At 45.0% G+C, this 24,501-nt stretch overlaps 1 protein-coding gene across 2 annotated transcripts in view; it reads right to left on the bottom strand.

The window, feature by feature from the left end:
* PCNX2 (pecanex 2) overlaps positions 1 to 24,501 on the bottom strand; it is a 288,030-nt gene that overhangs the window by 26,862 nt on the left and 236,667 nt on the right. For both annotated transcript variants that reach the window (XM_025448568.3, XM_025448569.3), the window contains 2 exons: positions 23,628 to 23,843; positions 5,768 to 6,021 (listed from right to left, as the gene is read on the bottom strand). In XM_025448568.3, the coding sequence (XP_025304353.3) occupies positions 5,768 to 6,021; positions 23,628 to 23,843 (470 nt within the window). The remainder of the gene's footprint in view (positions 1 to 5,767; positions 6,022 to 23,627; positions 23,844 to 24,501) is intronic.

The following is a 24,501-nucleotide window of genomic DNA, read 5'->3' as shown; positions in this document are numbered from 1 at the left end:
CTCAGGCTTTCTTACTCTGAGTCACAGCTTTATTGAAAGCCATCTCGTAGTCTGTGAAAGAATTCATCCTTCACAAAGGCGAGCTCCTGGCCCGGAGGGGTCCGCAGATAGCCGAGAGCTGCCACGCGGAGCAGCAGCAGGTGCCAGAGGACCAGCACCGGGAGCAGCAGCAGGTGCCAGAGGACCTGCCACGCGGAGCAGCAGCAGGTGCCAGAGGACCAGCACCGGGAGCAGCAGCAGGTGCCAGAGGACCAGCACCGGGAGCGCGCAGGGCTCGGCCCGGGGCATCTCCCGGGAATCACCAGGGGCCGGCTTGGTGCCGGGGGTAGGGATGCACGCTCTCGTGCCCTCAAGCCTTAATCCATGGCCTTTCTGAGTAAACACACATCCCTCCCAAGGGAGCAGACCGACAGGAACGCAAAGGGCTGGGCCCGGCCAGGGCTTAGGTGGCTGGCACCCAGGACCCGTGTGGGCCAAGACACCTTTCCAGACGGCCTCCTCCCTCCCTCCTGCCCTTCCCCCCCTTGGGCTGGGACGTGAAATCTGGAGCACCAAGGGCGGAGGTTGCCGAGGAGCGTCTGGTTTCGGGTTATCTGAGGAGTCCGCGCCGGTGAGCGCACGGACACACAGGTCCCTGCCGGGGGCCAAGCAAAGGCGAGCGTCTGGCTTGGCTGTTCTCGGCTGTTCTCCACTGCTGGGACCGCGGCAGCCCGGCCTCTGGGAAGGCGCACCTGTGGCTCTGCCGTGGGGCCTTCCTTCCTTGGGGCATAGTCTCTATTGGGCTTCACAGCCCACCTGACCCCCAAGCGGGGGAGCAGGTTAGATGACATCCACGGCTCACGAGCTCTCATTTCTGCCCTGCTGCGCCCAGGACAGCCACACTTGCCCCCAGAAGTACCTTCAGTGTGAGGAGGAAGAGGCCGCCAGAAGCTGAGAGTGACAGGTGTGAAGGACAGAAGCGTCAGGGAAGTCCTACTGCCCTGCATTATTTTGAGGTTTAAAAAGGAGAGAATGCATGTGAAGAACTCAGCACAAGGCCTGGCATGTAGCAGCCCGGGTGAGGTCTGGAGCAGGTGTGAGGCACGGATGACAGGAGGCCAGGAGACAGCAATCTGATGTTCAGAAACATCAATTCTGAACCTGGAGGGTTCAGAGAATAGTCTACCTGCTGGCAGGGTGATCTAAAGCTCCTGGGAGGGTCGCCTGGGTGGCTCAGCGGCTGGGCGCCTGCCTTCGGCTCCAGTTGTGATCCCAGGGTCCAGGATCGGGTCCCACATGGGGCTCCCCGCATGGAGCCTGCTTCTCCCTCTGCCTGTGTCTCTGCCCCTCTCTCTCAGTCTGTGTCTCTCATAAATAAATAAATAAATAAATAAATAAATAAATAAATAAATAAATCTATCTATCTTAAAAAAGAAAAAAGTAACGCTCCTAGGAGGTAGGCCACATAAGCAGTTGACCCTAAGTTACAAGCAGAAGTGGATCTGTGACACTGGCCAGAGGCATGGCATCTCCACTGACCGTCACAAAGGCCACAAAGAAACAGGGCCCATGTGAACATCTGGCTCTAGCAAACATCTGGTCTAGTTTTTCCCACTGTGTCCTAATTGCGTGTACCAGATAGGAACAACAAACAAAAGCTCCAAGGACGTTTACCTTTTCGTTCATTTCTAGGGAGGAATGAAAATAAGCCTCTGGACCAATGAAGTCAGAATAGTTAACGAGGACTTTGAATTCCAGAGGTTAAAATGTCCTCCCCAAGGTCTGGCAAAACCTGGCAGCGTCGGCTCCCAAGCACACCCCCCAGCTGGACTCCTGTTCACAGCCCTGCGTGAGCATGAGGGGAACCCGCTCCTCTGGCCCCCAGAACACACCCACACCCAGTCATCTCCCATTTCCACTTGACTTAGGCAGAAATTCTGTCAAGAGAGACGGAGTCAGTGAACAGTGTGAAATCCTTTAGAATCTGTCAGGATGCAATGGGTACAACACTAAGTAAAACTGCTAAGTAAGGATGGGGTCAGTGAATTGATGACATGGAATCTGATCCATGTTGAAAGCAAGACCTCTTCTGAATTAATTCACCGTATCTGGCTCCTCCAGCAGGGATGCTCCTGGTTCCTCATTTCAATTGTAGATCAGCATCTTCTATCAGACAGCACATTCTAGAAAGGGGCCCTGGCAGGCAGCCCCACATGCCCGGGCTTCCCACTCCCCGTTCTGCAAAGCCAGTGATAAGCACCTCTCCTTTACGAAAGCCTTGGACAGGAACAATGGCAGAAGGGAAGCCAGGCCCTCGCCGAAAGCTGATGTCTTCTTGACTGCTCAGAGGGTTTGGAATAGTAATAAATGGAGGGGAGGTGGAGGAGGCACCAGGGAAAACCTCCAGTCATCAGGAAGGAAATGATTTCAAATATATTCATAGAGGGTGGCGGAACTGACCCAGTTTATTAGGAGATAAAAAAAAATCCTTTTGTGTAACGGAATTATTCCAAGCTTTTCTTCCTTTTTGATTTGCCTGCCCAATAAAAATCATAATAGTAATGATCAAAAGAATGAAACCGAACTCTTGAAACTTGAAGCAATTCAGCACTACAGAGGTGATTTTGTTCACCAAGTAACCAAGGCCAAAGAAGAAAACGCTCATTCGTTTTTACCCGAGAATGTTGCTTCTCCTGTTCTAAGAACCGCTTGGCACTCCTGAAATTTTCTTTAACTAACTCCATGTGGGAATGCGTGCAAGTTCTGGGCTACCCCTCACCAAAGGGTGGGCAAGCCCTGAGTGTGATATTTAGAGAAAGCGGGTGTGAACACTCCCATGGGTGCTGATGTGAATTAACCGGGAGGTGCCATAAGGCCCCATCTGCCCCCAGATCTCAGCTGCTCCTGAGCACTGCTTTGGAATTGAAGAGAATTCTGTTTCTATTGAGCACAAATATGCATGTAGTCGCTCCCAAGACTCACTGTATATTAAATCACTTAGGAAACTAATTTAAAAATACAGGTGCTAGGGTCCCTCTCCTGCCCCATGGAATCAGAATTTCTGGGTGGGACATGCAAACCTATAATCAGCTGGCTTATTCAGGGAGTCTGATGCCATGGGGCTGCCCCCAGCTGGTGAGAAGAGTCCCACCAGGTAATGACCCATTGCACTTTGAGCCTCTCTACCCCACCTGAACTCTCATGTTGGCATCACTCGCCCTTTTTCTTGGAAAACAGAGTTAAAGTTTGTTCTCTCACAAACTAAATATTCCTGGCAAGTTCTGGGGGCAGGGGGTCCTTCAGCCTCTACCATTTACACAGTATCCTGGCCTTGTATATCAGATTGCAAATGGTCATTTTAGAAAACATACCGAGGATCAGGAGGCATGTTCCTTGGAGTGACGAGAGGAAGAACATGAATACGATTCACTTATTAGTTCAAGGGAGGGAAGTATCAAAAAGCAGATCCCAGGTAGTGCCCCCAAGGCCTCTGGAAAAGCCAAGATAATACACACAGAAAAGGTATCTCATCCCTTCTCTCTCTCTTCTGTCTCACTCATGGTGACTTCTTGGCTCTATCACGTGAGGTCGCTTTGGCCCACATGTCTGGCTGGCTCCTGATTCACAGAGATGTGGCTCGGTACTGAACCCCATTCTCAACATGAATGCCTACAGCAGGTCATTCAGACTCTCCCCTCCACCTGAATCTTGTCCGCCCAGACTGCATGGCCGGGACCCATTCATCACTTCTGCTCATGCAATCCAATAAAATGCATTGGGCACTTCCGTACTCAAGTCATCACACTGAACTCTGGGGACCCAAAAAGGAGCCAGGTGTGTGCAGCTCCTATGCTTAGGGAGTTGCTGGAAGGTGAGTAGAAAAGATCTCAGAGCAAGGCCAGGTGAATGTCGGCACGGGCCACAGGGCAGCTTGTGAGCAGGTGGAAAGTGAGGAGAGAAGAGCAGGAAGAGGGTTCCTGGCAGGGGAGGGGCGGGGAGTGCGGGAAATGTGTGTGCAAAGAGGAGGGGCAGCAGGGTGGAAACTCTACTGGAAACAACAATGGGTGTTCTAGATGGTTTCCATCTGTGTTCAAGTCTGCCCAGAATGCACTTTCCCCACCCCTCACACCTGGCATGGGACAGAGCAACCTTCTGGCACCTGGGATACAACAGGGATGCACTGTGGTCTTCCAGGAGCCTTCCTAGGGGACCATCGTGCAGGCCCCTGCTCTTCATCTCCTGTGTCCTCTCTTCCATCAGCTTACATCTTGCAACATGAAGGTGGGGAAGCCCCTTTAAATGGTGGAGCTGGCAGCTGGAAGGCACCTAGCTAGGACTTTCTGCAACAGACCTACCACCCTAGTCTTCGTTTAGATGTAAGAGAAACACACTTCTCACATGAAGGTACCAGTTCTTTCACGACCCACTGCCAAATCCACTGCCAGTTGGAGCCAACACTGAGTTGGCCGAGGACTGACTGCGGGAAAAACTTCTTGTAGTCTAGTTAACAATGGCCCAGGGAACAAACCATGGAGTTATGAGGCAGGAGCTCACCACTCTCTGATTTGCTTTCCAAATCTTCCCCAGTGTATGTAGGGCGGGGCAAAACACCTACAGTTTTATATGAGGTATGGATGGAGACTTCTGTATCCTTTCAGCACGCATGAAGGTGGTGAGTACGAGCCACTAAATCTGTTTTCAATAGTCTTCACCGGAAAGGGGTTCACAATCATTTCTTGTTGCAACTGCCTTGGGATGTGGTAATTAAGAGTTATTTCACCTTCCAAGTTTTCACAATCTGTCTTCTGTTTCCTGTAAACTTTAGCAGTATCGATGCACACATGGGGCCCTTCTAAGGAGCTATTCCAAATTTCTAAAATCTTCCTTTTCAGTTGGTGGAAACTACCGAAGTTTCAGGCACCCATGTCATCTTTCTATTTTGTATTTCCTCATTTCTGCTGGACCCCCTCTCTCAGCCTCAGCTGGCAGGGAGTCTGGGATCTCAGGCAGATAAGCATCCTCACTGTTAGTGGCATTAAAATGCAGACCCTGTGAGGGCCGGGATCCAGGGCTCTCACCTATACAAAGTGCTCCCTCAGAACAGGAGCCAGCACAGACTTCCTCAGCCTGGGGCTGCTCCTACCCGTCCCTCCCCCTTTAGAAATTCCTTTGCCCTACTGGCCTCCACACTGTCGTTCAAAGCTCACGTTAGTTAAGGAGACTTAACTCCAAACCAGCACATTTTCTGAGGTTGAATACAGGTTGGGCAGACCTGGATACTGAACAATGGGAAAAATATGTTATTAGTCCCCACACGAATGAGGAAGAAAGGCTGTCATAACTAATCCTAATCAGGATATTTTTGAGTTTTCATTTAAAGCTTAAAAAATAACTTGGGTTCTAAAGTAGCATCTAAATGGCAGAGCATCTAAATCAATACTTCTGACAGGTAAACACGGAGGCCTGGTGATATTTTCAAGACGTTGCAATTTATCATCACCATCCCCACCATGGCTCTGCAGTGTTAGAAGTGAAGAAACAGATCTGGGTAAGAAAAGGAACTGCCAATTAGTGCCCAGGTTTAGAATGTGACTCAAGGCATGAACTCCAGGCTAAACCAAAGCCCTTGAGGATTTTTCACAAAACCAGTGGTTCCCAAACTTAGCTGGGTCTCAGATTCAGGAGATAAGGAGAAGAATCTAGCTTTCTGCAAAGCTTTTCAGGAGCCCCTTGAGCCAGCCCAAAACGATTACTCAGACAAGTGTCTGGGGCCCCAGAGCAGTGATACCTTGATGTAGTATCGGATGAGGATCCTTCGGAGGTCGAACACCTGCAGCATGGTGGCTGCATTGTTGTCTATGATGCTGTAGCCCTCCAGGATGTACTGTGTTCGTGTGATCTCCCAGGTGAGCCAGCGGAGGTGAAATGCGGCGTTGCAGGACAACAGGTGGGGCAAGTGACCTGGTTTGCAGCAACAACAGCCTCTGTCCTCCTCATCACCTTCCATGATGGCCTCAACCTCTCTCTGTTGGCAGTAGGTTCCTGGCAAAGTGCAAACACAATGGAAGTTATACAAGGAGTCATTGGGTAACCTCTGCTCCGAATGGATTTTCCCCTTGCCTTCATTAGAGAGGAAGAGGCTGAAGAGAGTCTAGGAATCGGGAGAATTGTTTAATTCTTTAACTCCCACAAAGGTCACAATGCTCATCATCATTAATTCTTTTCTTCACTAGTATTCATTCTGACTATCATCTCTTCCCCATTGTGTGTGTGATTGTGTGTGTGTGTGCGTGTGTGTGTTAGAGAAGACAGACTTTCACGATGCTCATGGACCCCAATGGTTGAATGTGGGATGGTTATACCCTTGAGTTCCCTTTTGTAGAAACCTGCAGGTCCCAGCTGAGCAGATAGGAGGCTAAGGAAAGGTGGCAGGTGGAGATGTCTGAGGCTAAGTAGGTACATGCTGAAGTGTTTTCAAGAAGGGAAGCTCTCTGCTTCTTTCCCTGGAAGAGCTCCATTGCCAAACTATAAGGGCACACCATGTGTGCCGCCCTGCCTCACATGCCACCTCACCTCGTGTGACTAGAGCAGGATGTTGGGGGCCTGAGTACACTTCCAAAGGAGTTCATTCCACAAATAGGATAAGATTATGGGTGTCAACCATTTTTAAAAATGAGACAGAATATCTTCTTTAACATCTTTGTCAATGATTTGAAGGGAGACATACACAGTATGCCAATGACACGAGTTACTGGCATCACCCTGAATGCAGAGTTGTGACCTAAAATTATCTCAGCAGACAGGATGGTGGATTGGATATACTGAAATTTAATAGGAATAGATAGAATATCCTGCATCTGGTTTCAAAAAACCAGCCACACAGTTTGTGAATATATAGTAGCATATTTCACAAATACTTCAGTCGTGTCATTGATTGTATGTATGAACCAGAAGTAGGAAAAGGGAAAGATCCTACTTGGGATGGGTTGGGGAACCCTTGGATGTTTTTAGCTCAGGAGAAGTGTGTTCTGATTTATTTTGGAGGAGATCATGCTGGCTGCTGTCCAGAGAATGGACTGTAGAGGAGGCAGGGGTGGGAGCCAGGACATTGGTTATGAGGCTATTAGTTAACACAGATGAGACAGCAGTGATTTGGACAAAGGCCATTGGGGGAGGTACAGAGAAGTGATTAGATTCTGGATCTCTCTAAAGGTGGTCTGATAGGATTTGCAAACCAATTTGGGTATGAGATGTTGAAAAGATGCATGAAGAATGGTGCGAAATATGCTGATCTGAGCAAGGCGAAAAGTGAAATTACCATTCAGAGAAAAGGGCAAGATTGCAAGGGGATCAGCCTCTGGGTGGGCAGATGGGAAGATCAGGAATTTTCTTTTGCATATGTGAGGTTTTAGCTGTTCCTGATTTTTTTTTAAATTTTTATTTATTTATGATAGTCAGAGAGAGAGAGAGGCAGAGACACAGGCAGAGGGAGAAGCAGGCTCCATGCACCGGGAGCCCGATGTGGGATTCGATCCGGGGTCTCCAGGATCGCGGCCTGGGCCAAAGGCAGGCGCCAAACCGCTGCGCTACCCAGGGATCCCTGTTCCTGATTAATCAAGATGGAGATGTCAAGCAGACAGTTGGATTAAGAAATCTGGAGTTCAGGGGAAAGGTTCTGCCAGAGATTCACAACATCTGAGAAAATTATCAGGATATCAGGGTTATTTAAAGTTATCTGGGGAGAGAGGACAGGTCTGAGATCTGAGCTCTGAGCATTGCATTCAGAGGCTGGAGATGTGAGGTGCTACCAACAAAATGATTGAATAGGAATAGAGGTGGCCCATGAGGTCCGAAGAAAACCAGAAAGTAGCAAAAGTCAAGTTTAAAAGAAAGTAAGAGTTTCACGGAAGAGGGAACATCAGCTATGTTAAATGATGCTTATAGGTCAACTTACATGAAGAATTAACTGTTAGATTTGACAATATGGAAGTGAAGGATAATCTTTGCTAGAGAGGTTTCAGTGTCATGATGGGTGGGGAAGGGAATGCCAGCTTGGAGTGAATTCAAGACCATGGGAGAGAAAGTAGCAGGGACAGTTAGTGTAGGCAGCCCTTCTGAGGAGTTTACAAATCTTTATGGCTTTATTATATTTTTACACATATATTAGAATGCTTGATACTGTCCCACAGATCACTGAGTTTCTGTTTATTTTCTTTAAACTTTTATTATTTGCATTAGTTTGAATAGTTTCTATTGCCTTGTCTTCAAGTTCACTGATCTTTTCTTCTACCCTCTAAATTTTTCACTTCAGATGTTGTATTTTATTCATTTTTAGAGTTTTTTTCCTATTGATAGTCTCCGTCGTTCATTCATCATGGTAATCTTTCCTCTGAATTCCTAAATATATTCATAACTGTTTGAAACTTCTTTTCTGTTATTTCCAACATCTTGGGGTGTGTTTCTATTTATTGTTTTCTTTTCCTGGTTATGGGATCCCTTTTTTTCTGCTTCTTTTAATATCTAGAAACTTTTGTTATACACTGGATATGGTTGATGCTATATAGTGTTGATAGTCTGGATTTTTTTGGTCTTTTTTTTTTTTTTTTTTTTTTTTTAGAAAGAGTTATGTTCTGTTAAGCAGTTTATTTGCACCTCAGCTTGTCAGCTTGGTCCTTTTGAAACTTGTTTTTAATCTTTGTTTCAGACCGTCTAAAGTAGATCTCTAGGGTGGTACTATCTCCAGTCCTAAAGCTTGGTCTTTCTGGGGTCTTGGCTGAATTCCTGGGACATTCAACAAGGTGTCTCCACTGGATGACTGGAATTTCTACGGCTTGCCACTGTAGAGCCCTCCATATTCTCTACTTAGCTCACACCTCCCCAGGTGCTAGTCTCTGTCAGGACTTGCTTCTAACATTCAATAGGTTAATATTCATCCAACCACAAGATGATCCTTGGACAGATTTTTGCAGTATCTTCTCTGTGAAATTCACTCCTATCTGATACTCTGACCCACAAAATCCAGCTATATTAGCAGTCCAGAACTCTGATTCTGCCTCCCTAGCTCAGCACTCTGTTGGAGTGTTGCCCCTCCCTTCCACTACATACAAGAAAGTGCCTGCAGAAAGAGAGCAAGAGTAATTATTATGGAGCTTAGTTTGGGTGTCTCCTTTCTCTCAACCATGCACTGTCTGTTCGATATCTGAAAACAGTTGATTTATATTTTTCCCAGTATTAAAACTGTTTCTGGCAGGAAGGATAGATAGTCCAGTACTTGTTACTCAGTCATGGCCAAAAGGGTAAGTCTCTATATCCTTTGATATGTCTTTTGAGACTTAATTCAAACATGAAAATTGTCCCTACATCCATTTCCACACCTTTCATTTTTTCCAAGATCTCATATCATTATTCACAATGTCTGGTACTCAGTAGGTGCTAAAAACTAGCTGATGGGATGACTGAATGAATAAATGAAAGAAAGATTTTAATCCAGATCACTGCATGCACAGGCAACAGATACCCTACTGAGAAAATGCACAGCAGATTATGTTATGTATGTGGCAGATAAAGAAAGTCAATGTTGGTACTAAACTACTCTGTAATACACATGAGATGGTCATTTGTTCTATAGAATGGAAATGGAAAATCACAATCTTCAAATAATAATGTACATACAGAACTGTTAGGATAGTAGTCAATGAAATTGGAGTTGATCAGAAAGGGGAAAGCAAGCAGGTTGTGTAACATAAAGTATAACAGTGAAAGGCTGATCCCAGATCTTGCTATTCCATTTGTCTTTCGAAACCCAAGACTTTACTGCTTTGGGTTTTAGCTGAAAGCACTCTTTTAAACATTTCAAGGGTCTCTTAGCTCATTCTGCAAAATAAAACTGGTACAGATGTATAGAAATACAACATGAGCTCTAAGCAGTGAGTAATTCCGGTGGCACACTCTGGGGCTTCCAGAGTGAGTAATGACCACAGTGTCCTAACCAATCCACCCACTGGGACCCTAGTACTGCAGGCACTAGACCCCGCAGGTTGGGGAGATGTCTCATCCCTCCAAATGGCACACTGACAACACTGGTTTTTATAATTCAGCACGAAACTCTCTTTCAATGAAGAAGTGAGACCGTTTTTAGACTACTCAAGGAAGAAGCAGAAAGGATGAATTTTCACCTCAAATAGATTAGCAAACCTAGTTAAATGGAATGTCTCAAAAATCTGCATTTCTTTACAAATTCTCTCTCCATACTTCTCCGTCCAGGCCTGGCATTTATCATGTTGGGCTGAATGTCAGGGTGGTTCCCCCATCCCCTTACATCAAACAAACTGGAAGGGATGTGTGTGTGTGTGTGTCTGTGTGTCTGTGTGTGTGCGCACGCATATGCGCACACTGTCGCACACGATACAATGCAGAGTTTAGATTTCCATCACGTGAATGAGATAAGTAAAACCAAACACTATCAGGAGCCTAGGTATGTTTCTACATTGACGAAAGGCCAGTTGAGGACACAGTGTGTAATGAAGGACTGCCACTTGACAGAGACATCATAACTGCCGAGGGTTTTTAACAAACACTTTAAGTAGGTCTCAGCACCTCCTCTATGGAACAAAAGATGCAGAGTCAGGATCATATTGTAAAAGAATATGAAAATAAAAACCCAGTCATTTCTATACATGCACTAATTTGCTGCTCAAATGCAAATCAAGGCCATAGTCTTCTCAGAGAGGCTCAGGGAGTTTAGAGCACATTCCCTCCCAAGGGAACATTGAAGGTCAACCGCCCCCACACTGTGACCTCTTGCACCATTGGTGTCAATGAATGACAAGTTGGCTGGCTGCTTCTGTCTGGTGTTTCCATTGAAACTAACTCTTGGCATCTTTTATGTTGGGGTGTTCTCATGGTCTAAGTCAGTGGGACATAGGAAGGCATTCAAGAAGTAATTCTTAAATTATTTTGAGAGTGTCTTAGGGTCTTAGTTCTGATAGCTGAGAAAGCCTAATTAAAGGAAATTAATTTTTTTGAACTGAAAATATATCTGTTCGATCCCAGATGTCGTGCCACATAGGATATGTATCAATTTCCCGAGTGTGGCATATGGCAGCCACTGCTGCTGCACCTGGCTGCCCTCCTAACAACTGACCCTTTCTTCCTCCCTTTGCTGGTTCCCCAACGAGCAAGCACTGCTCCCCGTTAAATGCTCTTTGCTGGATCTACCAGTGACAGGCCAGGCCTGGCTTATTTATTCACACTTAATCCCAAAAGGAATGAAGTCATTTTAAAAAGGCATACATGGCACAATGGCAAATAACAAAATTTAAGTATAAAAATGGGGACAAGGAAAAAAATATGATGAAGCCATAATAATGTCAAGAGACGCTAACTGCATTCTGTGATATCCTATATATTTACTAAAGGTGGGCCACAGATGGCACTGGGGCTTTCCAGAAGCCAATGCATAAAGAAAACTTAAGTAGTTTCTTGTTGTCCTTAAGATAACAGCAAAATAATTGCCTGCAAGGATCACAGCTATTTCTGGCAAAGACACCAGAAGGATAATGCTCCCAGGACCCTAATAAAAGGAATATTGTACAATATGGTGAACATCATCCTTAACAGCATTGCCCAGAGAATATGAACACAAGCTTCAGCAAGCTGCTCTAATCTAGCCAAAGTGCCATAAAGTAAAAGCATGTCTAGGGGTGGCCCAAACAATTCAGTCTTGAGTATGTGGGTCTTGTATCTCCCAAGGGCAGATTTTAGAGACTCTTGAGGGCAGGAGAACTTCATCCTTTTGAGGAAATCCTCGCTATGGATTATTTACTCTCCACCTAACCTAATGCTGACAATTATTGTGCACTGAGGGGCAGTGGATTTTAATATGTTCTCCCTGACAAGCCCAGGAAGGCAGATATTCTGTGTGGCTGGTGAGTGCAGGCGTCCCGCTTTCCTGGTCAGCCAGGCTGGAGGTAGAGCTGACATTCTACCAATTGTCTTTGGTAGTGCCAGAGAGAACGGCTGCCTGACAGAAGGTCCGGTAACCAAAACTTAACCCAAAGTGTCCCCTGCTGCATCACAACCGAATGGGGAGTACCATCTGGGCTGAGAAGCCCTGGGGCCAGAAGAAAGGGGGCTCTGGGCAGCCCCACTGGAGTGGAGACCTGACTCCTGATGGAGGCACTTGAACTTAATTTAAAAAAAAAAATTTTTTTTATTGGAGTTCAATTTGCCAACATATAGCATAACACCCAGTGCTCATCCCATCAAGTGCCCCCCTCAGTGCCTGTCACCCAGTCACCCCCACTCCCCGCCCACCTCCCTTTGCACTGCCCCTTGTTCATTTCTCAGAGTTAGGAGTCTCTCATTGAAATTTAATTTTGTAGTAAACAGGCACATAGTGGGGATTTTTGAATCTCAAGGAAAAACAAGTAAAGTTGCAGTTAGGAAGTATTCCCCGGCAGCTTTGGGGGAGCAAAGAGACCGGTGAGGGGGACATCAGCCCCCACAGTCCCACTGCAGGTGAAAAGTGATAATGGGGACTTCAAAGAGACACATTATAAATGGTCCCCTGCAACAGAAAGCTTCATTGAAAGAAAATGTCAGCTTGCTTTACAACCTTCCAGGGAGAACATGCAAGATGAAGTCTAAATGCATGACATACTGGAAAGATTGGGCCTCTTGACCCTCCCATGTTCCTCCTCATCTGACATGAGTACTTTGAGAAACACTGCTCAGGGGTCCCAAAGACTATCTGGATTCCACGGAAAATCCCTCGTATCACCATTACTACGTTTAGTGTTCTCCAGTAATAACAGTTTATTTTTTTATCTTTATTTTTTTTAAAGAGTTTATTTATTTATTCATGAGAGACAGAGAGGCAGAGACACAGGCAGAGGGAGAAGCAGGCTGCATGCAGGTAGCTTGATGGGTGACTCCATCCCAGGACCCCGGGGTCATGACCTGAGCCAAAAGCAGACGCTCAACCACTGAGCTACCCAGGTGTCCCCAGTAATAACAGTTTAAAATAACTTCACTGGACATTTATTTGAGCTGAGTTTCTGAATGATCACTGCCTTCATCACCCCAGCATGCCAGACACTGGGCTGGTGTTTTCCATGTGCTGAGCAATGAGGCCAGCAGGGAACGGCAGAAGAGAAGCAGTCCCTGGCCACGGAGTGGACTACAGTTAGGCACAGATCGGATTTTAGCCATTGCTTTTCAAGCTACAGGGCAGACTTAGAGACACACATTTTGGGATGTGTGTGGATTTTATAAATCATATTCCCTTTTGAGGTCACAGTTAAGCTTGTTCCTAAGTTGTCCAGGGCCACAAAAGGAGAAGGCCACCAGATATGGCCAAAGCTACACTCAAAGCAGATCACTTGCACGAACGTTTGGACCTCACACATGCACATTACATGTTGGAAACACAAGAGGTGTGAGACAGGGTTTGGCCCCAGCCAGCTCTCGTTGGGGAAACACCCCTCCACCATCCCAGTGCACTTCTCATCTCGTGCCACACATATAATGATAGACATGCTAACGAGAAGAACATCCATAACATTAAGGAAATCTAAACTAGCATTGCCTCTTGCCAACTGGTTATAGCAAGGGGCCATTATGTGACCAAAAGAAATAATATCAGAGAAGACTTTAAAGGTTTTTGATTTATTGTCATTTTCAGGGAAGTCACAGTGTGATTTCCCCCACACTCCCCCATTGCAAAACCTCTTCTACAGTTTCATAGTCACAGAGATGCTTTTCTCTGTCCCTCCTCTACCCCGTACTACTCTGGGACATAATCCTGGAACAGGAGCTTACAGGCATATATGCAGGTCACCTTTCCCCAGCTACTTGCCCTATCCCCACCTACCCCCAGCTACTCACTCCTATAGGTGCTAGACTTCACCAGATTTAATTTCTGGGAAGAAATAATTATTATAGCAAGAATATGTTTATACATAAAGCTGTCCTATGACTCATCCCATTTCCTGATGGCTAAACATCCATTTGATAATAGCCCCTCGAAATTAATCCAAATTGAAAGATGGAGAAAATGATTGCCAAGAATATGTGACACGACCAAGGTTACGGAGCAGAAGGAAATCCAGGAGTAGGACTGGTCTATTGAGACACTGAATAGTTTATTTCTTTATTATTTTACCGGATAATTTCTCCCCTAGTCCCAAATTCCAAGCCTTCATCAGCATTGGACAAGAGCATGAGGAGAATCTAGAAGTGTATTGGCCCAGTGTGCAGTAGGGGAAAAATATGTTAGAATAATTTATATCTGTTTGATTTTGTGGGCACAGCATAGCATATAACCATTTTATATTTCAAGGAGACTCAATTTGTATTAAGACATTTCCATATGAATTAAATTCTCTTATGTCCTGTTTGGCAAGCTGGATTTTAAACATGGTGAAATACCTTTCAGTTAAACAGCATTGTTTCTTCTCGGAGAATTTTTATTTCAAAACATCACCTATTTATGTAATTTTTATCAACTTGAAAAGTGATGTATCAGATAGCATCTCATTTTTTGCACACATTAACCTGCTTGTGCAGGTGTAATTTCTCCTTTTATAAATGAGGACACTGAGTCTCAAAAGCAACTTCTCTGGTAGAACAGTCTGGTCTTTTGAATTTAAAATCAGTATTTTCCCCTTTATCATACACTGTCTAATAAAGCTATACAAATCATAGGCAAAAGCCCTCTGAATTTACACCAGCCCATAGGAGAAAATGAAATGAACCAAGTCACTTTGTGTACACTGTACCTTATATTGGGTGGGTTTGAAACCATGAGGTATAAGAAACACTGAAATATATAATAATTATCTCTGTGAATAATACGGTTTTTCTCCTGCTCCTGCCCCACTCACAGATGAGAAAACCAAGGCACTCCGCCTTACACAGAAGAGTCAGATACTTTCTCATTCATATTTAATTCCAAGTTGTCTTATTTTACTTTTCTCCAACAAACTTATTTTTGAGTGTTGTTAAAATATGCAGACTCTGTTAATGTTCAACAGGAAAGCCTCCTTTTTTTCTCACAGACTGGCTATATCTAGACAAGCATGGCTTTGTCTCTCTCACTAACAAGTCACATAATTTGAAATGAAGAAGAATATGTGTTAAGGAATTCTAAATGGAGAACCTATTATTTTATGGGTAAAGGTTGGACCCAAGGGATTGAACAGATTACTCAAGCCGAGTAGGAACTAAAGACGCGCTAATGACCTGAATGTTGCCATAGAGAAGAAAGAATTCTAGTTTCAAGATTAGTGGGGTAGCTATGGCTCTCCATGGATTTGCCAGTTAGGAGAAAGGTTTGGGTTGGATGAACTTTAGATAAGATTAGTGACACAATTATTTTAAAAATGTCCCCACAGGCCAGTGATTATGGAGTGTTAGCCAGACTATGAGATGGCTGAGACCAATTCATGCAAACAGGCACATAAATCCTTTATTTGATAGGATTTTCCAGATCCACTGGTAATGTGTGGCTACACCCTGCCTTAGCTTCCCACATTCACTCTGCAAGAGCCTTTCAGATTTCACAGTTGTTAAGGCAGTTGATCATTCAAGAAACTGAGCTGCTAACAGTGGTGACGCCATCTTAATTTTTATGAGCACTTTCATGTAAAACTTTTATGTTTCAACAACCAGTGAGATTTAAAAATAATGGTTACTTATTCATTTCTTTCTCCTTCCTCCCTCCCTCCCTCCCTCCCTTCCTTCCTTCCTTCCTTCCTTCCTTCCTTCCTTCCTTCCTTCCTTCCTTCCTTCCTTCTTTCCCTCCTTCCCTCCCTCCCTTCCTTCCTTCCTTCCTTCCTTCCTTCCTTCCTTCCTTCCTTCCTTCCTTCCTTCCTTCCTTCTTTCCCTCCTTCCCTCCTTCCCCCTCCCTCCCTCCATCCTCTCCATTCCCTCCATGGCAGTGTGTTCTACTGCAAAGGTCATGGACTTCAGGGACATCCACATCCAGGTGCTTACCCCTCCTCCACCACTGGGGCCTGGAGCAACTTACTGAATCTCATTTCCTCAACTTTTTTATGTCTCAAATAGGGATAATAACACCAGCTCACTTTATAGAGTTATAATACAAAATATTCTAGAATATTATGAGGACTAAAATTAAAGTGCTTAGAATGGTACCTGGCAAAGAACTGATGTTCAGGAAACCTTAGATGGTTTCTATTTTCTCCCTCAACCAATGTTCACTGGACTTCCCACATGAGCCCATTGACACATGGTAGGAAGGACATGAATAAGACAAAGAGTCTCCACCTTTGAGAGCCTCACAGTCTAAAAGAACTTGGTTTAATCAATATTTCACAGCATGCATGAATAAAGAACTGCATATATAAACTTTGCAAGAATACTGAAAATAAGCTTTGGTTTTTAAATTATTACTTATTATTTTATTATCAATTTTATTATTGACCACCCACCACATGTGGCCACATGTCTGACATCATGGTAACATTCTGATCCCAAAGATTCATGACCTATACATACAAGGACCTAAAAACAAACATCCAGACTTTGTTCTAAATAAGAGGACAAAGTAATCTATATTGGTTGCTTTGTTGTTTAACTACTGTATGAGCAAACACTGAAAGTATTTGATCCCATGGAAATGTATATACAAAACAAAATATATATAAATGCAGTATCATTCATCATAAAAAAGTACTGAGAAAAGATTAATTGACAGAAAATTGTAGTTAGGCAACTAATAGAAAAGGTAAATGTCCACATAACATCATGCATTTCTGTTACCGCTTTCCAAAATTCCACTTTATCAAATGACACTTTAATATTTCCTAAGGCCTCCCCTAAGAAGATTTCTGGAAAACTGATCTTGCTGTGACAAAAATGTAGCAGTCCTGTATTAATGAGGCTAATGAAAGCTGCATGCATAACTAAATTTCATCTCAGCAGCCCCAAAATTTCCATTTGCATGTGACTCAGCCTTAGATGATAGGATCCGCTTCATCACCCTTGAGAGAACACTGCTTTATGGTGGTTCATATCATTTGCCATGGGGAGCTCAGGACCCCCTGTAGCCTAATTTCCATAGTGCTGTATAAATCACATTTTCTGACCCGATCGCAACTACCACCCAGCCTCCACCCAGGTTACAAATCCTTGAGATCCTTTTGCTTTGCCCTCGGGAACTCATGGTCTATTCCTCAACTTCTCTGCATGTTCTCCTCTTCTCCTTGGTATCTTATTGGAGAGCTGGCTCTCCCTGTCTCCTTTGCAGCTCCCCCAAATGGGGCTCGTCATTTTCCCACAGTCCTCCAACCCCAAGGTCTGGGAGGATGGAAGACCTCCTCTTGCTTCCCAATGATGCTGTGAGGCCATTCTCTGTCTGTGCAACATCATTCTCCCTCATTGCCTCCTTCCAGGGCCCTTCCAGGGTCACTCCAAGTCCATGAAGATTCCGGCTCAGGGTCACTGTCACTCCCCAGCATACCTCTAGCCATCCGTCTTGAGATTTAAGGATCCACAGAGATGATCCTTCCAGCATCTTGGTCCCAGACTCCCATTCCTCTAATGATCTCATCTCCACTCAACTTCAACTGCTCATTTCCACGGCCATGACCCTAGGCTGTGATTACCCAACATTGTCTCCCCTTATGAATGTTCAAACCCCCTGCTCTCCAGCAATCACCTCCTATTTTTCCAGCTCATTCCCTCTAACATTGCAACGTCAACAATCCTGACACTTTTCTTGGATCTAGAAAGTCCTTCACCAGGTCCTATCCCCCTATTCTCATTCCCTCACCACCCCCCCTCTCCCTCAGCTTGCATTCTGTGGCCAGGCATTGCAGTCATCATCACACCCTTGCACACACTGTCAGTTCCCTTGTCCTTGTTTTACTTTATGGCATTCAATTGACTCAGTCTCTATCTTGATTAAGGCCAGCTCTATTGTTCTATACCTGCATCCATGAAGCTGAATGTGGCTTAGGGAAACCATGAGCAACATTAACACACCTTCCTTTAAAATCACAATCCCTAACCTCAAGTGGGCTCTTCATACTGGTCAAATATATTCCCCACCCCCACTCCATCCATTCTTCCCCCTCACACCCATCTCTTACCTGCATCTGGGCCATATGCTCGCTCTCCTCTCCTGCTACTGTAGATAAGCTACCATGGATTCCATCCTCTCAGCCCCTGGGATTCTATCACTTGCCATCACAGCAAGCCCTCCTCTTTCCTTTGCCTGAAATCCTGCCACTCTGCTTTACTGCTGTGATAGTGCTTCTGATGCCCAGTCCTTTCAGCAGCTGGTGTGCTAGTGCTCAGGAGGGCCGACCTTCCCTGTGTGGTGCTATATTAGCAAGAAGTCCACAGATGCTCAGCTTCCTTCTTGACACCAGCCATGGTCTCAAGACTGGGATGTCCACCAACAGCACCTACTCCCCGGGAGAGAACTGTACTTGGGCTCCAGCAGAGAGGAGGGTTTTGACTTTCCCCCAAGTGCATTATATGGTGGAAGTAGTTTATATTGCCTGACCTAATAGACTGTCAGAACTAGAAAGACACTAGGAATGTGGAAATCACACCAAGGCTCCAATGATGGAATCAAGAATCTGAAAGGCCAAGACACTTGTGATGCTCTGTTAAATATCTTAAATATCTTTTGGTTGCTGTTTCTTTGGCAACTAGAAAAATATGTGGAGCTTCTGAAAGGATGTGCAAGTGACTGAAGGCATTTTGCCCCAGTTACTTAGCGTTTTGTAAACTAAATGAGCACCACAGTCCAAATCCAAACACACATCCAGAAGGCCTGAAAGGGAAGAAGAAGGGAAAATGGTCAGGTAGAAAGAGAAGTTCTGGTTAAGAGCCAGAGTCACGTGGGTTTGCCTAGTTCCAGCTCACTAGCCATGAGCCTGCAGAAAGTATTCCTCTCCTGGTGCCTTGCTTTCCCATTTGTTAATTCATTAAGTAGGATGAAGAGATGGGATTGTGGCTGTTCTAAGGGTAGGTGTCATCTTCAAAGGCCAGTGCCCTCTCCCTAGCTTGTAGTTCACACGCATCTCATAGAGCCTCCCTCCAGTGCCTTTTACTTTTGGCTCCTACTCTTGGTCCTTCCTCTCTTCAGACAATATTCTCAAGTTGCCTGGCTTCTCCTGTTTCCAACAGTGAGGTTCCTCATTCTTTTGTCTCTCCTCTGACAGAAATAGGTGAACCAATCAGCCCGGGTCACCTGGATGACTAAAGGAGAACAAAAATGGATTGAACAGATAATCAACTCTCCCTTTTCCATTTTTCTGTGTCATGATGGTTAAAAGGGACCTAAAATATAATAGATTCCATTTCTTTTGAGAGACCTTGAATCTGGTGCCCCTCACACTGCTGGCCTTCTAAAGTGCATTATCTGTTACCCTGACTTAGATGTAAAGTCAATGACTAGTCTGTCAGGTCTTGAATGATTTTCCAAAAGGCTCCCTGGTTAGGTAGATGCAAATAATACCCATAAACCCAAGAGCAGCAAAGGCACCAGAGTCCTGTTTCTTTACATTTAACAAGAATTTATTTCTATTTTAGCATGCATGAGCCAAAAGAAGTAGGATAGAAAAATGTGCCTTCCTTATTTGTATTCTTGACTTGAATTTGTTTCAATCATTCTCTATGGTATCAGCTAACAGAAAAATGATGTGCCATGGGCCCTAATTATTCTGGGGGACTATTCAGGATCTAAACCTCTATTGTATGTTTGGAAAATTACCTAGTATATGCCAGACTGGCTAACTGTTCACTAACTTTTTACTTTTACTTTTTCTCCTGAGTACTCAGCTAGACATTTCCCAGCTTCTCTTATAGTTATGTTACTTCTAAACAATAGCATATAAGAGCAAATAATGCATTCCAGGCTTAGGCCTATCCCCAAACAACCTTTCGGGCAATCTTCCACTCCCTGCCAGCTTGATGTTTAAGCTCAGAGTGACCTCAAAAGCAATGTGCTAGGGCAGAGGTTCTATTAGCCAGGACCCTTGATGGTGTGAAAGGGAACCATCCTCTATTCTATCACCTCCTCTCACTGATCAGATTCTATGTGAGTGCAAAATAAGCATCTGTTGTGTCAGCCACAGAGATGTGGGACTTAACTATGACAGCAGCTAGCATGACTTCAGCTGATGATGAGTCTTGGCAAGAGGGAGTGGTCATCCCTCCACCCAGAACTGAGAACTTAGACACTCTCTTTCCCAGCCTCCCTTGCATCTAGAGCATATGCATCTCAGCTTCATCCATGAGATGCACCCCAGACTTTGACTAATGAGCTAGTGTCACAAAGAAGCAGGTGCATGGGATATATTCTGTAAGGGAGATGGTGGTAGGGGCTCTTCATCCAGATTCAGGGGGTAGCAGGGGCAGCAGCAGCATCCAGTATCCAGGATCATGGTGTCGATAGAGTAAGGGCAGTGCCTGGGTCCCTCCACCAAGATGTGACTGCTTCATGGCATCAGTGCTGTGGTGTGATTTTAGACATTGACTTGACTTATAGCCACCAAGCCTGCTTTTCCAGCCTTCTCAGAAAGTCTGTTCCCTGTGCAATATCTTCCAATAAACCCTTCTCCTGGTTAAGTTAGCTAGAGTTGATTTCTGTTGCTTGCAACTAAAAACTCCTATTGATACAACTGCATCCTTTGCAGTGAGAAATAAACAGGTGATTCTCTTGCTCCTTGGCCACGGGAGGCTATCCAGAGTGCATTATTCATTTCCTGAGAGTCAATCTGTGCCGTGAGCAGCTCACTTTTTCACTGACGGCTTCAGTGTCCTTCAGAAATGAGAACCAGCACACCTGGATTCTAACTGCCCCAGGTCATACTGAAGTAGGTAAAATTAAACCAAAATAAAGCCTGCTATTTGGGAAAATAGGGAATTGGAGAGAATAGTGAAATACTGAGGGGATATCTTAGAAAAATATTCAAGGAGGAGAAAGAAAACAAAATCTTCCCTGGGAACACTGTAATATATAATACAAAAAGATATAAAAAGAAAGAGTCACTTTAGGTCAACTGAATTTCTCCAGCAACTAAAACATAACTTATGGTTTTGTCATGTTCTCTTAATAGGGCTGTTCTAGACTACAGTAGAACTAGGTCAAAGAAAATGTATTTTATGGGAGGAGTGGTATCGGGACAGGTTAACTGGCATTTTGTTCCCAAGACTTCATTATTAGGCTTAGGCTATTCTTACAGGCAGGTTACATTTCTACCGTGGTTGGCAGGAGGAAGAAAAACCACCTCAGGAGACCCTCCTGGGCAGTCTCACATAACACAACTGCCTCTATCTCATGCTCGAGCACACACATGTTGGTTCTGAAGCTCCTTCCAGATTTCACCTGTGGCAGCTTCCAGAGTCTAGTGTGTTGTTATGAGATTGGCTCCCAGTGACTCATGCAGTGCGACAGGGCCATTTTCTACCACACAAGTTGGAGCTGTCCTTGGGGATGGCTTTGGCCAATAGAACATGATGGGAGTGACATGGTGCCTATCCCCAAAGTAAGTTCCTTGAATTAGATTTTTAAAATTTGTAAGAATGCACAGAATCCATGCTTAAGCCACAGAACCCACTATTCCCCTCCCCCCAAAAATCTATTGTACAAACTTATATAGGAATGCTAATAAAAGTAATGGATATCCACAAAACTAATGCTTGGAACCAAAAAACTGGGTTAAAGAGTTAGGTAATTGTGCTAAAGATATAAAATAATGGTGATTTGTTCTCAGCTAAAAGGTATATTGTTAACCCTGTGAAGTTCTGGATGGCGAGGACCTGGCTCTTACTCATCTTTCCAGCGTTGTCTGGGACCCCTTTCTCCAAACCACATTCTGGCTACTCTGTGCCTCTTTATCATCATGTGCCTGCCTCTCCCCTCCAACTGTAGCCTCTCCTCTGCTGAGCTGACCCACAACCCCAGTCTGATCCCAGTGCCTCTTCTGGACCCCATGGCACCCCATGCATGGCACTGCCATGACCCTCATTGCTCAGTATGTGTCTCTTGTCAGGAAGGTTCCAAGCTTCTTTAAGTGGGGGCCTGCACTTTTGTATTCACAGCACATAGCTTGATAAGTGTCTTCTGAATGAATATAAGGCTCTTATGTTCAGTTCACTTAGATGGTTACTTGATTGGTTCACTTAGATGAATCAAGGGCATTTAAAAAATAAATATCCAAAATGGAGCCCTTGATTACATCCCAAACCCAAAAGTCCTGTTCTTCATCCAGGCTTCTTAGTCTCAGTAAACGCACCTCTGTCCACCCAGGCACTCAACCTGGAAAGTGGGGAGCATGCTGAGCCTCCTCTTTCCTGCACCCCCCAACACTGGGCCCGGCCCTTTCCATCTACAAGTCTCCCTGTGCTTCTCTGTCTCCACCTTCCTTTCCTGTTTGGGTGACTCTAAGACACTCCTATATTGCTTTTCTGTTTCTGCTTTTGCCCCCCGTGGACAGTCTCCACACAGCTACACGAACAATCTCTGAAAGCATGAATTAGGTCAGCTGTCCCATTTCCGGAACCCATACACAGCTCCCTGTTATACACAGAATAACTGCAGCCCCTCACCCTGGCTAGGAGCCCCCACCTGCCGAGGCTCCCACCTCCTCCTGTGCATGGCACTGCCAGCATGCTGGTTAGCTCTGGTCACGTCAGCGCTCCCCCACAGCCACACAGCGCCCACCAGCCCCCAATCTGCAACATCCTTCTTCCTGCCTGCCTTTCCTGGCCGCCTGTCTGATGTAGCAGTGCTTCGGCCTTGCCTCTGCAGGGATCATGGTCACAGAAGCCTTATTTACATCCTTCATAGCGCTCTCCACCATTGTGATTAGTTTGCTCATTTGTTCATATGTTCGTTCTCCGCATCTCCCACTGAAGGTCAACATCACGAGGCTGAGAGTCTTTCAGGCCATGTGCTTATGGCACCTCCAGCATTAGAAGTTGGCCAGACACAGAGGAGGTATTAGAAAAACATGTATTGAATAAACGAAGACCATAGGAGAAGGGACCTGGAGCACATCTGTTATGCTAATCCTTGCAGGCTCCACCACTAGGTTCCAGCATCGGATTAATGGAAAAACCGGGGTCACGCTTTCAAGATTCAGGTCAACTCAGTAAATGCAAAGCAATAAGCATCCACAGAGTGCCCGCATATACATGATCTCATTTAAGTTACACTTTTTGAGGCCACTATTCTTCTTCCTCCTCTCATTCTACAGTGGAAGAGAAAACTCAGACCCTGAATGATTGCCCACTACAGACCTCAACACCCGAAACCCACAGAAGCAGGTTCTGTTCCAGGTCTGGCCTCCACATGGATCCCATGCATGTTCCACAACCTCCTGTCACTTCTGAGTTTTTCCCAGAAGGACTAAAACCAGAGCCCTGACTTTGCCGCTCCAAAGGTTTACACCTGATGATGCATTTCCCTTCACTACCCTCTCAGTCAACTGGGATGTGCCTATATCAGAATACATAAATAAAGGCAGTTGTAACCAGCCCCTAATTCTCGGTCTATAGGACAGGCATTCAATTATTGCTCTTTCACAGCAACTTATTAAAGCTTTGCACGATAATTAAATGAGGCAACTGGCATCCAACACCTTCCACAATGAAGAGATTCTTACCTCGAAATTCCAGTCCTCGAAGCTGAAAAGTGACAAGACCATTTCCAATTTCAATCAGGTGAACAAAAGCATTGAGGTAGTCTGAGGCCAAAATAAAGCAATCGCCAGAGCTGTAGTTACCCCATCGACCAAGGACTAAGTCTCCACACAAGGACTCCTGCAGAGCCCTGGTCAGGTGCTCGTAGAAGATGGAATTAAGATTGTTGTCATCATTCCCTAAAGACAGAACAGGAAATACGCTCAGAGAGTATGCTCAGACCTAGGAAACAGTGAGTTGTCATTTTGATTAAGGGTAAATCAGGCTTTTTAGATACTTTGCTCATTTTTGTTGACTTTGTGAGACCCTCCTATTTTTTCCCTTTATTGTCTTTCCAGGGACAATATATATATAAGTGGATTAAATTATTGTCTTACTGCAGATGACTTACAAATTCATAGTTCCAGCAGAGATCTCTTGTCTCAACACTAGACCTATATACTGACTTGTTTATTTAACATCTGTTCTTTTATGTCTCAAATGCTCCTCATTTTCAACATACCCACATCGGGTTCCCCCTTCCGTTGCCCATCTCAGCAAATGGTACCACCCCCCAGGGTAGCCATAAGCAGGGATCTCTGTTCCCCCTCCTTCACACGCCAGCCTCTCAACTTTGCTTTCTTCAAATACTCTTTTGCATCCTTCTCCATTTGCATTACCCCTACCTTATTCCAAGCTGCATTATTTCTCAAATGGACAGCCACACTAGTTATATGACTCACCTGTGTATGTTCACCGGGACCAGCTGCCTGATCCACTCCCCACACCACAGCCAGAATGAGCTTTTCAAATTGAGAAGCTGGATGTACTTCCTAAGACCTCTCAACCCCATTACTT

Source organism: Canis lupus, chromosome 4 (assembly GCF_003254725.2).
Source record: "Canis lupus dingo isolate Sandy chromosome 4, ASM325472v2, whole genome shotgun sequence".
Classification (NCBI taxonomy): Eukaryota; Metazoa; Chordata; class Mammalia; order Carnivora; family Canidae; genus Canis; species Canis lupus.
The sequence above is the reverse complement of the archived record's forward strand: the minus strand, read 5'-3'. Positions and strand labels throughout refer to the sequence as shown.